This window comes from Miniopterus natalensis, chromosome 7 (assembly GCF_054644295.1).
Source record: "Miniopterus natalensis isolate mMinNat1 chromosome 7, mMinNat1.hap1, whole genome shotgun sequence".
NCBI lineage: Eukaryota > Metazoa > Chordata > Mammalia > Chiroptera > Miniopteridae > Miniopterus > Miniopterus natalensis.
Window position 1 is genome coordinate 3,829,298 of NC_142087.1, and position 18,062 is coordinate 3,847,359.

At 49.9% G+C, this 18,062-nt stretch overlaps 1 protein-coding gene across 3 annotated transcripts in view; it reads left to right on the top strand.

Annotated features, from left to right (window-relative positions):
* The window catches only part of SULF2 (sulfatase 2), a 90,552-nt gene that overhangs the window by 51,092 nt on the left and 21,398 nt on the right, over window positions 1-18,062 (top strand). For all 3 annotated transcript variants that reach the window (XM_087818699.1, XM_087818698.1, XM_087818700.1), the window contains exons 4-5: window positions 12,334-12,485; window positions 15,608-15,777. In XM_087818699.1, the coding sequence (XP_087674825.1) occupies window positions 12,334-12,485; window positions 15,608-15,777 (322 nt within the window). The remainder of the gene's footprint in view (window positions 1-12,333; window positions 12,486-15,607; window positions 15,778-18,062) is intronic.

Consider the following 18,062-nt stretch of genomic DNA (forward strand, 5'->3'; position numbering starts at 1 on the left):
AGCCCCCACCTTCTTCATGTGCTTTCCCACAAGCCTCTGTTCAGCAAGATCCCTTCTCTGTTATCCAGAACTTTCCATAGCATTGATTTATCACTTTGTGCAGCAATTTGCATTTGCTGTCTTTTCAGAAGAGATTCATGTTGTAACCTTGCAAGCAGCCCAAAGTTAAAAGGATCCAGTTACAGAATATCAGAAGTGCCCCCACCCTCAGAGCTTTGGGGCTCTGGGTTTATTTAATGCATTTCTTCCCGGCCTTGCTTCCTCAGCCAATTTGTCTGCCAAAAAACAAAGACTTCAGCCCTGTGGCATTTCACATCTAATATTTATAGTGTTCTAGAGTTTGCAAAGGCACTTCCTTCTCATTTATCACTTGTTCCTCTAGAGACCCCAGCTCCACCTCCAGAAAGTTAGTGGATTGTTCTCTTCTGCCCAAGCCGGGGGCCCCAAAAGCCGAATGACAGATGGTGAAGGTCTCACAGCTCAGGCACTTCTACTGGCAGCGGGGATGGGATTGAAACTGGGCCTGGACCAGCTCAGCTTCTATTCTGTACCACCCAGGATCGAATTTGGGTCTTGCAAAATGGCAACCAACAGCCTCAGTCCACCCCTCAGCCCCAATTATGTTCTTTTTGGGATACAAGGTGTTTTTTAAAATCTGGAAATGTCACCCAAAAAATCCAGATTCCAAGCTTTTCTTAAAAAAAAAAGATGATGATGATGATGATCTTGCCAATATAGGCCACATTCCTGGATGGTAGGGGTCAGCAGACTGTAGCCCACAGGGACCCATCTCCTGTTTTTATAAATAAAGTTTTATTGGAACACGGCCATGCCCATTCCTTTATGTATTGTCTGGGGCTGCTTTTGCGCTACAGTGGCAGAGTTGAATAATTGCAACAGAGACCATATGGCTGCAAAGCTAAAAATATTTACAGTCTGACCCTTTGCAGAAAAGGTTTGCTGATCCCTGCTAGATGGTAGTGGCCAGCTGGCTTCATAGCACAGCTACCCCCAGTATTCGTTAGAATATAGCTATAGCTGAGGGCTCTTCAGTCCCCACCTAATAGTGGTTTAGAGATGACAGATGCTTATTTCTGTCTCATTTGACAGCTTGGGCATTAACAGCCCAGGATGGTATGGCACACACAGGGTTGATGTCCAGGCTCCTTCTGAGATCCTGGTGGCCTGCCCTTGTCCAGAATGACTGACCATGTTCACATCCAGCCAGCAGGAAGTAGAAGATAAGGGAGGCCCATCCACTGCCTGTAGGGGCATTAGCAGAACACACCACTCCCACCCATGGCTCTGCCAAAAGTTGGCCACAGCCACATCCAGCTGCCAGGGACACTGAGAAGGTAACCTCCATTCTGGCAGCCTTGTGCCCAGCTAGCAATTCTGTTTCCAGGGGGAAAGGAGCAAATGGGTGCTGGGGTGACACTTCACACCCAAGGCCTGCATCTCCACTCACCACATGCAGGTGTCCCTCCATCCTGACCCCTTACTCTGGAGCCCAGAGCCTGGGCCCTCTTCTCCAGCTCTACTCATTCCCTAACTGGGGGGTTTGGCCCCATTAGTGCCACGGGACCCCTTTGGCATCTGGTGAAGGCTATGGATCCTTTTCAGAATTGTTTTCAAATTAAATGCGTGGAAGAAAATACACAGAACTACAAAGGAAGCCAGTTATATCCAGATACATTCATCAAAATACATTATAAACGGTGATACGTATGCTGCTTTACACATTAAATAACGTGGTTATTTAGCTGATCACTGATAAGCCTGATAACTTCCACAGTTTCAAAGGGATGTTGGTTTCAATGATATTTGTTAACTGTAATGTGATAGGAAAATATCTGTGACTTCTGTTGGTGACAGTGGCATAGATGCTCCTGTTCCTGTGATTTGTTGCCTTCATTCATTATTAAAGAAGGTGCCAGTTAGAGGATAACAGAAAGAGAGATGTTTTCCCACTCAAGTTCACAGACCGCGGATTAAGAACCGCGTCCTTAAGTGGTATCATTCAGTTCGTGGCATTAAAGGCCAGCTAAACACTGACGAGTCCCAAATTTCTGCCCTCAGCCAGACCTTTCCCCTGAACATGGACGCATATCTCCACCCTGTCTTCACCTTGATGTCTAACTGGCACCTCAAGGCTAACATCTTTCCTCCAGCTCTTCATCTCCCCCCCCACGAGCCTCCCCCGCCATGGTACCCCCTCCCGAGATGCCCAGGCTGGAAACCTCCAAGTTATCCTTCACTTCTTTCCCACACATCTAATGCACTAGCAAATCCTGTTGGTCCCACCTTCAGAAACAGCCTGAAGCCAACCAGGCCCTCTGCCCCCACCTGCTTAGAACCCCCGGCCTCTCCCGCGTTACTGGGGAGCCTCCGAGACTTGGCTGCCCGGCTTCCTACTGTCCTCAACCCTGTGGAGTGCGGGTTTTGTCTGTTTATTAATTTATTGTTTTGTTTGATGGTATCCTCAGTCCTCGAACCATGCCTGGTACATAGCAGTGTGCTTCTGATGCTCATTGAATGAGTGAATGAATGAATGAATGAACATGTAACGTCTCAATAAATAATATAATAGAAATAGTAATCAACATTTTGGGGCCATTTCCTATGTTTTCTCATTGAATCCTCCCCAACAACTTTGTCAGGAAGGCATATTATTATGCCCATTTTACAGCTGGGAGAACTGAGTGGGGAGATAGAGAGAACTCGATTTATTTATTTTTTTACTTTAAATATTTTTTTATTTTTCAATGACAGTTGACATGCAATATTATGTTAGTTTCAGGTGCACAACCCAGTGATTGAACTTTATATAACTAAGTGACCACCCCGATAAATCTAGCACCCCTCCGCCACCATACATAGTTGTTACATTACTGACTGAGTTCCCTGCGCTGTATTTACATCGCTTTGACTTTTGCAGGGACAGCTTGATTTACACCCAGGCTGTCAGCTCTAGAGCCCTCGCGCTCACACCCGCTGCCTTCCAGGATAAAAATCACCCCTTGAGCCCTGCGCTTCCAGAAAGACTGGTCCAGGCCGTGCCGTGGCTCCTCCCTGTCCCTGTCCCTGTCCCGGGGAGGCTTTGGGAGCGGCCGCCCTCCGCGGCCCAGGGCAGGTGAACCTGGAAGGCTGGGCCCAGGGAGGCGACCGCCGTGTGGAACCCACACGGACCACCCGGGATCGAGGCTCAGCTCTGCCACTCCGCAGCTGTGGGACATCAGCAGAAAGGGACTTCCCCTCTCTGTGCCTCAGTTTTTCCAACTATAAAATGGGGACAAAAATAGCACCTACGTCATTGGGTTGTTGTGGGACAGTCTCCTCCTCTAGCCCAGTGGTTTGCAAAGTGGGGCCCCAGGACCCCTGGACGCCACACAGTTTTCATGGAAACACCAAGACATTGTTTGCTTTGCCACCCTTTTTTTCCCAGATGCACAGTGTTTTCTAGAGGGTACGTAACACATCCAGAATTGTCTTGGAAGGGTTTTTAAACACTCCTTCCCTTTCCGCGTGCATGTCTATGTGAGGCTGGATTTTTCCTGAAACGTGACCAAAGCAACACATTGCAACACATCGAGTGCAGAAGCCGATAGGAGAATCCCGCTGTCCTCTGTTATCCCGGACATGAAAGAGATTTGTAAAAGTGTGAACCAGTATAGCCCCTCTCGCTGACTGTATTTCATTTTGGGAACCTACAGGGTGGGGCAAAAGTAGGTTTACAGTTGTGAGTACTTGAAACAGTTTCTTCTTGTATTATTATTAATTATTATATTATTTGCCATACAAACAACTGTAAACCTTTTGCCCCACCCCAGGGCCACGATGTTATGTATTCATTGATTTGTTCATTCCCTAATTCATTTCTTCAGTAAACATTAGAAGCACTCTGCTAATGGGCCAGGCATGGCTCTCGGTATATTTATCATTTTTTAAAATATATACTAAACAAGTAGGTTATTACTGTTTTTAAGTGAGTTTATATGTTTTCAATTTCTCAGTTTTCATTTCTGATACGCTCACTGTCAGCAGGTACAACCGACATAAACGAAGCTCTTTGGGGTCTGAATACTTGTTCAAAGTCTAAAGGGACTCTGACCCCAGACATTTGAGAACCACTGCCGTTGACTAACACGGGCCTCAGGCCCTTCCCCCACAGCGAAGTCATGTTGCATATAATTAAATAGATCCAGATTCAACCCACCAGGTGTCACTAAGTCAAATAGGAAGACAACAGTTGGACAGTTGTAGCTGTTCTTTCACCCGGAGACAGTGTGCCCTGGGTGTTGAGCAATGAGAACTGGGAGCCTCCCGTGCCTGGCTGTTCATTGGGTCAGCCGTTTACTCAATCCCACAAGTGTCTGTTGAGGACGTCCTGCTTGCTGAGCCCTGTTCTAGATACAGGGACACAGGCGGGAACAAGGCATGCAGAAGCCCCTGCCCTCAAGGAGCTGATGTTCTAGCTGGGCAGGCAGGTGATAAAAACCAGAAGACAGATAAATTTGGCAGGTGGGGCTAAATACTGGAGGAAAGTCGGGAGAAGAGGAGAGTCAGGTGGGGAGAGGCCATTTTAATGGGATAGGTAGGCATGTAACCCAGTAAGGTAACATTTGAGCAAATACCTGGGAAAGGTGAGGAAACAGTCCATGAAGGTATCTGAGGAAGATGGTTCCTTCAGAGGGAACAGCAAGGGCAAAGGCCCTGGGGCAGAAATGAGCTTTGGGGGCTGGGAAGGAGGCCACTGCGGATAGAGCAGAATGGACCAGGACAAAGCCGGGGAGCCAAGGTCAGGGTGGGGGCAGAAGATGGGTCACATGGGACTTTGCAAGCCATGACAAGGACTCTGGGTTTTAGCTCAGGTGTGATGTGGAGCTATTGAAAGGTTTTGAGCAAAACTGTGGCTTGTGATTTAACAGAGTCCTTCTGGAAGGTTAGAGGCAGGAGGACCAAGGAGGAAGCTCCTGCAAGGTCCATGCAAGAGAAGGTGGTGGCCTGGACCAAGCTGGGCACAGTGGGATGTGCTAAGTGCTCAGTCCTGTGTCTGTTCTGAAGGTAGAGCTGCTGTCACATGTCATCAGTGGACTTCAGGGGAGAGAGGGGGGCTAAAGACCCCTCCAGGGGGGTGTGGCCAGAGCAACTGGCATCTACAGGAAGGCTGGGAGAGAAGCAGGTTTACTGGGACCAATCAAGAGTCCAGTTTGAAATGCTTATTTGGCTCCAAATGAATTGATCTGAAGAAAAATATTCCGTTTGTAACAGTCCAAATGATACATGAAAATGGCAAAACATGTGAAAGAGGCACCCAGGCCCGGCCAGGCGTGGCTCAGCAGTTGAGCATCGACCTAGGATCCAGGCAATCCGGGTTCGATTCCTGGTCAGGGCACATACCCGGGTTGTGGGCTTGATCAATGACTCTCTCATCATTGATGTTTCTATCTCTCTCTCTCTCCCTCCCTGAAATCAATAAAGGTTTTTTTAAAAAAAAAAAAAAGAAAGAGGCACCCAGACAGCTGGGATTTAGAAGATGTCATGAAGGGCAGAGACCTCTTTTTGTTTTTCCAAACTCCTTGCCTGTGAAATGGAGCCCTTAATTCGGGAAAGATGGATTTCCAGCATGCTCGACTTCGAGTTGCGCTGACCTTTCCGAATTGCTTAGGCAAACATTGTTTATTGTCGTTGGCTCGGCTCTGCGCTCCGGCCCCTCTCTGCTAATAGCCGTGTGTCACGCTCAGCCGATTTCTTCAAGCAGCATAAACATCCCTTCCGAGCTCATTACTGGAGTCTCAGAGGGGCCATGTCATTTTCCGAGACGGCGTCACATCTGGTTTCTAACAACCATTTTCTTTCTCCAGAGACCCGAGTTTTCACCCCCCTCCCTGAAAAAGAGAGCAGGTTGTATTTGGGAACTCACAGTTCCCTTTTGTTTTGTTTTTTTTTACCATTCTTACTCTGTGCCAGACATGATCTCATTCATTACTGCTCCCATTTCACAGATGAAGTCACTGAGGCTTAGCAAGGAGCACTCTGGCTCCCGACTATGGAAACACAGCTCTCCCAGCCCACACTGCACCCTCGCCATCACTGGACACCTGCACAACTTTTGAAACTGTGCCCCCAGTACCGGGTTTCTCAACCCTGGCACCGCTGACACCTTGGAGTCAGATAATTCTTTGTAGTGGGGGCTGCCCTGTGCACTGTAGGGCGATTAGCGGCATCCCTGGCCCCTGCCCACTAGGTGCCAGTAGCACTCTCCTCCCCCATTTGTGACAACCAAAAATGTCTCTAGACATTGCCAGTGGCCCCTGGGGGGCAGATGGGCCCCGACTGGCCTGAGACCTATTCAGTGTACTCTGCATACAGACAGGCTGTGGGTTGACATGCACCACCTTTCCCAACACGCAGCATGGTCTCCTGCAGATACTGTCATAGAAATCCTTTTTAATAAAATACTTAGTTGCTGCTCCTCCAGCCCTCCTGTCCTCCCAGAGGCTTAAGACACGCGAGAGGGGCAGCTCTGCACTGCACAGCCTGTGGGTCTCACCCACATCCAGTGACCCACAGTCCCCCGTCAGCAGTGATTACCTGAGTGCCCACTGTTCGCCAAGTACTGGGCTGGGGCTGCAGCACCCAAAAGAGGCCCTGCCTTCTGGGCCCAGCATCCTGGGTGGGGGAGTAATGATAAACAAGAAAACAAACTGTCTACAGGATAATTGCAGAGTGCTGAGTGCTGTGGAGAAGATTGGTAGCCTAGTGAGTGGAGGGTGGTAGGTGACTTTAGACAGGGGGATCAGGGACAACTTCTCAGAGTAGGTAATATCTGATCTAAGATGTCAGCGTGACAAGGGAGGAGGCACGTGTCCAAGGCAGAGGGAAGAACAGGTGTAAATGCCCTGAGATGGCAGTAAGCATGGCACGGTCACGAAACAGGAGGCCTGGAGTGGCTAGAACGAGTGAGCAGAGAGCCGAGGGGTGGAGATGCAGGCAGATCACTGAACGGGAATGGCAGGAGGGTCTTGGGTCCAGAAGGGTCCTTCTGGCTGTTTGGGGGTAACTGGGTTATGAGAAGGCAACGGGGAGGCTTCATTGCATTGATGGCCTTGCCTCTTTCATTTAGATTTTCAAATACTGGGTCTGAGGATTTCAGTTGCAGTTTTGAGCAACTGTCCCATCAAGGGCTCTTACAGAACTCCAACCCCTTTTTCCACCTTTGAGTTTCCTAGCTCAAGATTCATAGTCCCAGGGTAGACTCTGATTGGCTGAGCTCAGTCATACACCCACCCTGTGGGTGGGGAAGAGCACCTTTATTGACAGCCAGGACCTTTGTATTTGGGAGGAACCAGGGGTGCGGTGCAGTGGCTGTGGCTTTTTAGGGGTTACCTGAAAGAATGTACGAGAGTGTGTGTGTGTGTGTGTGTGTGTGTGTGTGCGTGCATATGTGTATATATTGGTATAATGGCTCCAAAATATGGGGGAAACTGCCAAGTCAAAATGAATAAGTATTTAATGAAATATTTATATTTAAATAATGAAATGTAGCATGACTCAACCAGTCAACTCTGGAATATTTCACCTCTTTGTTATTTATCGATTATCCCTAATGCAGGATGTGGGTGGAGATGGCGTGGGATGAGTGTGTGTGTGCTGAGAGACCCCAATGTTCTTGAAACTAACTTATTCACAGTTCCACCCAGATGGCCCATGAGGGGGAGGGGGGAAGAGTTCCCATAGGCGCTGGGTGCTGTCAGCCCCATTAGCTGCCACTTGCTAGGCACTTAGGATGTGCCAGGTACTGTTTCACGTTGGTTCCCCCCACTTTACATACAGTAGGCAGTGGCTTTCTGTCCTGTTGCCCACTGAGGCACAGAGGGGTGAGGTCCCTTGCCTGGGGTCCCACTGTTAGGAGGTGGCAGACCAGGGTTCACAGCCAGTGCTGTCAGCTGCTCTCCCATATTACTTGGTCTTACCCAGAGAAAGGGGAAGGGGCTGCTGGCAGGTACCAAACACAGTGTTCCCCACACTCGCCCAACCAGCTCACCAGCACAGAGAATTGGCCCTGGCATTCCTATTAGTGTCCAGTTGCCAAAACCTTCCATCTCCCCTGTATCCAAAACGATGCCTCTGACTGTCTGCCCTCCTGTGCCAGGATTACCTCCCCTCAGTCCCCAGTCGCAGCAAGACGCAGCTTTCACAGACCACAAATGCGATTATTACGAGGCAATTTCAGTTAGATTCAGGGCTGGGAGAGATAACAGAAGGACCTGGCTCTCCCATCAGACCCCGAATGGTTCCCCAGCAGCACTTAACTCAGACAGATGGGAGAGCAGCAGCCAGGAAGGGAAGCGAGCTCAGAGCTTTCCAACCAAGAGCCGCCTGCATGGGCCTGAGGACCAGGAGAGAGCCTTACGCAAGGGTTTGGGGGTCAGCAATCCCCTGGGGGAGGGGAAGCAGAGAGGGAGGATCCTGACATCTGTCTCTACAGTGACTCCATTAAACAAGATACAACGGAGCAAGAAGGTGGCTAGAAAGGGCACCCATTGGTGACAGTGAAACTGTAGCACTTAGTGGGCATGTGCTATGGACTGATCTGAGCAATGTACAAACATTGCTCTCATAACAGCCCCATGAGATAAATAGTTATCATCCCCCGTTGTATAAAGGGATAAACTGAGGTGTCAAGAGATTAAACGACTTGCCCACGAACGCACAGCGTACAGTGCTGTGAAATACCTCCAAGGTCCCCTTTAAGGGGAAGTGTTTTTGCCAGCGCCGCTTCCTCTGGGATCTCCCCACCCTTTTCATCACGGCCACTTTTCCTCACTTAAGCCGGTGATTAAGTTCGCCTTTGGCCAGGTTCTTCTGGCTGCTCCTCTCGTTTCCCTGGAGCGAGTGCCCTCGCTCCCAGGGGCGGCCCGTTTCTCCTAAACTGCGTTCGGCTTGGCTCGGGTTTCAGCCTCGGCACCCTGACGGGCTCCTCGCTGCACGTGCGTCTCTTGCTGGTTCCCTCCTGGCGATCATGTCCCGACACTGTCTTGTAGACGCATCACCGGGAGGCGAGGAGGCTGCACGAATGCCGTGCGCCATAGCCGGTCACCGGTTGACTTTGCAAAAGCGCCGTGGTTGGCCGCTGGTCACCATGCACAGATGTCATTTACATCTCAGTTTGTGGACTGGAGAGCCAGTTGCGAAGTTTGTACTTTGCATAATCACAGTGAATATAGTGTGGTGGCTAAATGGAAAACCAGTATTTAACCGAATGGTGGGAACTGACATTCGTGCGTATCAGGACGTGCGAAGTGAGGACTGCCTAGAATGGGCTGCCCCCCTCGTCGTTGCCGTCCACTTGGTTGCGTCATTGGGTGTCATTCCTTCGCACTGTGGAGCCCCCTCACCGCCTTGGCCCAGTTCAGCGTCTGCTTCCTCTCTCTCCCCGTCTCTCACCTCTGCTGTTTTCTTCCATGTTGCTCCAAGTTCAAATAGACTCTCCCGTCATAGTGGCGAGATGACCACAAGCAGACTCAAGCCCTATAGAAGAATTTCTCTTTGCCGGTAGCTCTTTAAAAATCCCAGGGCTGCGTCTCATTGGCCCAGCTTGGGCCACATGCCTGTCTGTGAACCAGTGGCAGCAGCCGGGGAATGCGGTGCTCTGATTGCTCAGGCTGAATTCAGATCAGCCTTTGTGTACTTGAGTAAAGAAGTGATGGTACCCAGAGAATCACAGTCGGGACCAGGCAAGTTCCCACTGCCAGGTGTAAATTACCACGCAGGGCCTGGCACATGGGAGCCAGTACATGCTCCCTCCGTCTTTTCAGTTGATGCCAGCCCTGCTTCCTAGGGACAGCCGGCAGCCAGCACATTGTCATGGCCTTTCCTGGCCGGGCATTTAATTCCTCTTAATCTGCCTGCCAAGTTGTTTCACCCCTCGCACCAGCCCCAAGTTTGCTCTTCCTTTGGCACCGTCCTAACCAGGAAAGCTCAGTGACATCAGCCGTGACACTGGCTGTATTTTTCTTCTTGATTTTAATTCCAGCTCACTCTCCTGGCTCTGTGTCCCAGCCCAGAGCCCTGGGGCCCACACTGATTTGCTTGTCCCACCTCATCTGGTGCCGGAATAACCATTTTAAAAACTGCCTTGGGGAAATCTAATCAAATGAGAACAAAATCTAATTTGGCTCTAAAAGCTTTTGACTGAAGCCCTGTTTTCTAGGGCCTTGTGGAGCCTGAATAATAAACTCTTTCTGGGTTTTTTCAGGGTTGAGGGTTAGAGAGAAGGGAGATGTGAAAGAGGAGATTCTAGCAGAGGAAACAGCTCTGGGCAGTTTGACACCCATGGCATTGGACAATAATAGGCAGGGGTGGGCTTCCAAAGGTTCCCCACTTCCCACCCCCAAGAAATCGTTATCTCACCAGCCAGGCCAAGAATTTAAGCTTATTAGCATTCCATACTGCACATTTCTCGGAAAGACCATGGCCCAGATCTTCAGGGACAAACCAGTAGATCCCAAGCCAGGGACTTGGGAGACCTGGAGGAGAGCTCAGTTCCCCCAATGGGAACTTCAGTACATCTCTCTCTCCGGGGTTTCGTTCAGAACGTTGAAGTTCTGTGCTTCTTAAATTACTGTGGCCCTGGGTTCCTTTCAGAATATGTCTAAAGCTATGGCCCTGTTCCCTGGAAAATGCACACAAAATGCAAAGTCTGGCATGTAATACTTCAGGGGACATGTGCTCCTTTTTAAGTATCCCTGTCATGCTTCCTGTTGCTTCTCTTCAATGTGCCCTCAGGACCCTGCACGGTCTGGCCCCTCCTCCCTCACTAGCCTCTTGGGGTTCCTCAGATGCCCAAGCTTGTTCCTGCCTCCGGACCTTTGCACTTGCTGTTCCCTCGGCCTGAACAGTTTTCCTTGTATTCCTGTATTCACTCTGACTCACTCTCATCATTCCTCACAGAGGCCTCCCCTGGCCACCTAGCCCAGTGGTGCCTCCAGTGACCTGCCTCTGCCACTTTGTCACATTGTCGTCTTTTATTTTCTTCGTCACTGGTATCACCGACACCATCTTTATTTGTCACAGCCCCCTACTCAGATGTCAGCCCCCAGAGGGCAGGGACCCTGTCAGTCTCACTTGCTGCTGTGTTTCCAGTGCCCCGGACAGCTCCTGGCACACCATGGGTGTTTAATAAATAGTTGTTGAACGGACATATTGATTTTTACCATGTCCAGGCACACGGATTCTGTTCTTTACTTAATATTTAACTCTCTATTATTTTATTCTTTTTACTTCATTTATTTCAAAGGGAAACTTTTACATCACCACCAGTATTACTTGCCATGAATAGAAAGTGACAGGGCTCTGTTAGGGGTCTTATTAAATTTTACCTTTCCCTTGTTGAGGTTCTGAACCAACTGAGAAATAAAACTAAGGGACAGCAAACAGAAGCCAAAATAGCACTTTGATGAATCTGACAAAGCCTAGGCTGGAGGCACAGGCTCCTTTCTGGGGGCTCTCATGACTACTGCTGCTGTGAGCTTGTCCTGTTCGTGACTTGGTGATCGTGTGAATGAATGCAGTTCTGTTGAGTAAAAACCCAAGATTTGAATCGCAGAAGCTATAAATATGTTCAAGGGTAACCAACACTGCTAAACAGTCTTCCACAGCAGTAGAACCAGTTTACATGCCCACCAGCAGTATATGTGAGTTCCAGTTGCTCCACATCCCTGCCAACACTTGGTATTGTCCATTTCTTAACATTAGCCATTCTGGTCACTGTGTAGTAGGTAGAATTCAAGGGACGCATAAACTTGAATGCAAAAAACACTCTTACTTTCATTAGTCTACAACTGCAACTTAGCATTTGCTTCCATTATGAAGGTAGGCCATAAACCACAGTAGGTGAGCAGAACCTATAACTCTGTCATCCGTGGAAATCAACCATGATTTCAACTGTAATATTCCATTGCATTTACTGCAGATATTGCAAAATAAAATATGTCCATGTATCACTACTCTGAAATTATCACTCTTGCTTTTACTGCCTTAATTAAAAATTATTTTTAGAGACACCTATGATCATATGCCAAAATATTTTAATATGTTGGTAACTATATTTCAGAATAATTGATCCTTCTCTGTAATCCTATATTTTTTGTTTTATGCACGTAAAAACATTCAGAAGGGAGTCACAGGCATCACTTGCTCCCAAAGGGCCCCTTGCTGAGAGGACGGGGCTGTTTTCAGGCCTTGAGCTCAGGACGGTTGGGTGATGCCTGGGACAGACTTTTGCTCACTGCTATCTCACGCGGCCTCCTGGTCCCTCCTCCCCTCCAGCTTTCTTCGGGAAGTACCTGAATGAATATAATGGCTCCTACGTGCCACCGGGCTGGAAGGAGTGGGTCGGCCTCCTTAAAAACTCCCGATTTTATAACTACACGCTCTGTCGGAACGGGGTGAAGGAGAAGCATGGCTTTGACTACTCCAAGGTGAGTTCTGCAGCCCACTGCGTTGTTCCTCTGCCCCTGCCCACCTTGCCCTCCAGGGATCATGCAGTGAGTCACACAGTCAGTGGACTTGGGTTCAGAGCCCCGTCTTGACGTATATTATGTGCCCTTGGTTATGCTACCTGCTCTTAGGAGCCTCAGTTCCCAAGTCTGGGAAATGGGTATGCCTTTGCATCCTTAATCATGTGTGCCTGCTGTGGTCCAGGAACTGTGCCGGGTGTTTTATGTGTATCTCTGATCTTCACAACAGTCATATAAGGTGAGTGGACTAGTTGAATTTGATTATGTCATTCATTCATTCCCTCGACAACTATTTATTGAGAGGCTTCTCTGTGCCAGGTGCTGGGTATCCAAAGGTGAGCCACAGCACAGTATAGAAACACATGTATGTGTGCGTGCGTGTGTATACACACACACACACACACACACACACACACACACACTTTGTCTCCTATTTTGTCATCCCGAGTATGAGCTATTTCAACCATAATGCCTAGCTGGTTATTACAACCATCTCAAAGTTTACTAGTGCTTTCCTGCCCTGAATTTATCTAAGTCTTATCTACCTTCTCTTCCAGGAAGTCTTCCTGGGTTGCCCTAAACTGCAGGATTTATCCTTTCTTGAATCAGACCGTCTTCTTTCAGTTGTTTGTGACCAGAAACTTAAAATGGCTCAGTTGAAGAAACATATGTAACTGACCCAGCGGTAATAGCATCAGGCGTAGCTGGAGCCAGGGGCTCAAACACAATCTTCAGGCAGCGGTTTCTCTCTCCTCTAAGCTCTGTTTTCTTCTTTTCGACCCCATTCACAGACTCTCTTTCCCCTGCTAGTAGCAATACAGCCGTCCTTCCATCCTCTCAGCTTCCTGCCCAGCCTCATTGCACCTCGCTGGCTCTGGCTCAGGCATATAATTCTAAAACCGAATAGTGAAGATGGGTTTATTATGAAGAGCTACAGCCCTCTTCCCACCCCACCCCACAGGCCGGGGGCAGCAAGTGTCAGCTGGTGGGCCCCCCCACGACCTCACTGCCATTTCTGGATTCATCCCCCAGAGGCACTGACTATTGATTTCCTGTTGGGGTCCAACCCCTCCTCACCCAAGAGCTTTGCACCATGATCAGATCCACCGTTAGTTACCTTTGTCATTTAAGAGCTTTTCTAACATCTTTAGATCACGTTCCACAACTATGCCAGCGCTTCTCCGATTGACGTAACATTATTTTTAAGTAATTGGTTCTACAAGCCCCCTTATAAACCCTGTTGTACTCCTAAAATTAATCATAGAAAGGATTCAAGGAAAAGCACCTCGAGTAGCAAATGGCTGTCCCTGCTTCGCTCTGTTTCTCGCAGTCCCCAGTTAGCACTTGGATGACTGTCCTTCAGGGTTCTTCTTTGGTGCTCAAACGCATACGAAGAGAGGGGTTTGGCATCGCCCCCCACTCTGCCTTCCTCCCTTCTTCCTGAAAAGCTAGGGTCTCCCTGGGTTTGACTCTGTGGCCTGCTCTTTCTCCTAACAGTGTGTCCTGGATGACTTCCCACCTCTGTGACCACAGGCCAGCCGTTGGCGCAGCCTGCATAGTAGGACGGAGTGTGAGCCCATTAGGTCATCTTCCCGTTGCTGGTCACTGCTGTATCGACACCACTGCGGTGGCCGTCCTTGTGCACAGGGGCAGTGTATGCATGTCTCTGAAGGTGGTGTCGTGGACACACGCAGACACATGGTGTGTGTGTATGTCATAGAGTATAACTCAGGTTAGAAGCCGTGGCCGCTTGTTCATGTTTTTTCCCTCCAAAATAGTATCCTTCTTTGAAGGACAGTATCCTTCTTTGGACAGAGCTGCTTCTTAGGAAGCTGCGGGTAAATTTCAAGAACTCATTACCTTCCAAGGAGATCAGAAGCTAAAGATTTGCCAAGTTCATGAAGGGGTTGGGCGCATCTCACCTTCTTGGCCGAACTTGAAAAGCCCTCAGTCTCTGCCCGGTACTTTGCCCCCAGCTCTCCTCTCCTGCTGCCCGGTACCTGAGTGGGTGTCGCTGCACGGGCCCCGGTGCTGCTCCTTAGCGCGTCCCTGTGTTGCACCTGCCGGGTCGCCCTCTTTTCCTCAAACGCGCAGCAAGCTCATTCCTGCCTCTGAGCCCTTGCATTGGCTGTTCCCTCTGCCTGGAACTCCTTCCTAGATCAGTGGTTCTCAGTCCTGGCTGCGCATTGGAATCCCCTGGGGAGCTTTTAAAAAGTCTGATGTCCAGGCTGAACAACTGAGCCAAAATCTCTGAGAGTGGACTCAGGCATCAGTAAAGCTCCCCTGAGGATTCCAGCAGCTGAGATGAACCCCAGTGATATAGATCTTCCCATGCCTGGCTCCTTCTTATCACTTAGGCCTCAGTTCAAACGTCACCTCCTCAGAGAGGCCCTCCCTGACTGCCCCAGCTAAAGTATACCCTCCCACCCCAGCTCCCAGTTACTCATTGTCATATTTTGTCTTACTTTCGTCATCTGTCTCTCCCTGACACTATCTTGGTTTTTTGTTTCCTTGTTATCTGCTGCTGCCCCCAGGCCTCCAGAAATGCAGGGCTGTACCCTGCTGGATAAGCTCCCCTGGAGTCTTGAAAAGACGTCAGGCTCCGGAGGCCTGGTTGCAACATTTCCAGCTGTGTGACACTGAGTCACATAACTTCTCTGGGCTTTCATTTCATGCTCTGGAAAACAGGGCTCATCACACATACTTTCCTTGGCTGTGTAAGAACTAAGCAAGTGAATGCAAGGAAACAGAACGGCTCCCGGCACACAGTCGCGCTCACTGGTATAAGCTGTTATTATTTTGATGTCTAGCATGAGCGAGTGGCAAATTGCGATTTCTCACCCATCCTTTCTAACTTTTCTCTGCTTTTTTTCTTCCATTATGCTTAGCACCATTTGACATTCCTATTTTTTACTTGCCGACATATTACCTGTCTGCGCCCTAGACAGTTGGCTCCACGAGGGCAGGGACCGGCTAGTTTGGTCCCTGCTGGGGCCGTCCCAGTGCCCAGCACGGCGCCTGGCACACGGCAGGCGCTCAGCACACATGCTCGGCTCCTCACGAGCTCTCCCCCCGGCCCCCAGGATTACCTGACAGACCTCATCACCAACGACAGCGTGAGCTTCTTCCGCACGTCCAAGAAGATGTACCCGCACAGGCCCGTGCTAATGGTCATCAGCCACGCGGCGCCCCACGGCCCCGAGGACTCGGCCCCCCAGTACTCACGCCTCTTCCCCAACGCGTCCCAGCACATGTAAGCTTCGGCGCCTGCCCGCAGGGCCCACGGCTGGTGGGGAGGTGGCGGGTCATGAACGGCAGTGACAGACTGGCTCAGAGAACCGGGAGCACGCAGCTCGTCTGTGCGGAAAGCAGGACACAAATCCAGAGGGACAAGTTTTTAACTTGGGACCCACATCCGCCCCCGGGGAGGTCTGTGGCTAGAACTGCAGTTCAGTATAATAGGTTTCCTTTGTAACCCTATGTGTTTTATTTTAAAACATTTCTTTTGGGAAGTGGTCCATAGCTTCATCAGATACTCATATATCCGCCCGCCTTATGTGGCAGGCTCTGTGCTAGGCCCTTGCATGGCACCAAATCATTGAATATTCACCGTGACCCTTGATATATTAGTTAACAAATTACCCCAAGATCCAGCAGCTTCAAATGACGGTGTGTGTTACCGCACAGTGTCTGGGAGTTAGGTGTCTGGGAGTGGCCTTTTGGGGAGGCGCTGGCTCAGGGTCGCCTGAGGTTCTGACGAAGGGGCTGCAGCTCTGAGGCTCACCTGGGCTCGCCCGTGTGGCAGCTCCTCGACCAGCCCCTCACGGCACAGTAGCTGCCTTCCTCCGGAGCAAATGATCCGAGAGAGAGAGAGAACGATGGGTGCAGAGCTGGCAGGGGAGGCCAGAGTCTTTCATAACCTGATCTCAGGTGACACACATCAGTCACTCTGCTACATTCTATTGGTCACGTGGACAGTGCTCCTGTGGTGTAGGGGCTACACAAGTGTGTGCCTCTCAGGAGGTGGGGGCCATGGAAGGCTCTCTTGGAAGCTGTCTCTCATCACACAGGGTATTCCCATCTTGCAGGCCAGGAAACAGAGGCACAGAGAGGTGATGTAATTCCCTCAGGTCGCCCAGCTGGTAACGGCAGAGCCAGGGCTCAGATCCGGCCCCCACTCCCACCCCCCATCCCTCCGTTCAGCCCTCCAACCCTCCTCCCTCTAGCTGGCTAGTAAGTCTTTCTGGGAAGTTCTGCTTTTCTCTGCCCCAGACATTTTCCCGCTTAGTGGAGACACTCAGCAGCCCTTGCTGTGACATTGGGGTGACAAAGACAGGGCAATTTAGAATCCTACCGAACATTCCGGTGTTTAATTTTTATTGCACTCAGAATGTATTGCTCTGTACTTACTTTCTGACAGGACCCAAAGTGGCTCAGAGAGGATAAGGGGTGTGTTAACCTCTGATCCCCTGGGCTCTGGGGGGAGGATTTGACAGGCCAACTGCATTCCAGGGGCTGCAGTGCCGCCCTCACCCCCCAGAGGGCAGCACTGCCTCTCTGCACACCTGACTTGCCTGCCCCCCAGTCCCCCCCACCCCCCTACTGAGGCTCACCTCTGCAGGAGGGGCATGTGGCCAACTGTCCCACCTAAGGGAGATCTGTGGGGTGGGAGGGTACACTCTGCTTCTGTGGCTTCTTTAAAAGAGGTGCTGGCAGCTCCCCTTCCGAGCCCCCCCAGCAGCCCTGGTGTTTCATGAGATTGTTTGACACTGCCTGCTCATTTATTTTCCCTTTGAAATGAAAATTACAGAAATTGAACATGAGCAGCGCCTGCTATGACTTACCCAGAGAACCCCCTTGCCTTATTAGGGGTGTGTTTGGAAGGCTCTCTTATCTCTGGGGTGTAATCATTTCTAAAACAAAACCAGAAAGTTCTGCAGCTGGACGGTTGGTTATGACCGTCAGAGGGGGGTGAGGAGGGGATAGAGCCCTGCAGGTTGGGTCGGAGTTCCAGATCTTTTTACCAGGAGGCTGCTGTCAGAGACTCTCCCCATCAAGCCTGGTCCAGGCCTGTGGGCTTGAGAAACGCTGCTCGGTGCCATGTTGTCCTCCTTCCCTCACACGCGCACACTCAAAGATACAAACAGATATACACACAAAGATACACACAAGTACACGTGCACACAGATACACACAGATCAGACACAAACACACATACAAAAATACACACAGTTACACAAGTACACACACAAACCTGTGCACACAAACATATACGCAGACATATACACAGAGACACATACTTAAACACAGATGCACATAGACACACACAAAGACACGGATACATATAGACAGACTCGCAAGGACAGATACCCAAATGGACGCATGCAAAGACAAAGATACACCAGCATACAGGCATGTGCACACAGAAACCCACACATACACACAGATGCACGCACACAGACACCAGCCCCCAGAACTGTGTTTCAAGTGTGGCCTTTGACTGTGGGTTCACGGGCCTCTCCTTTTCTAATCAATGGG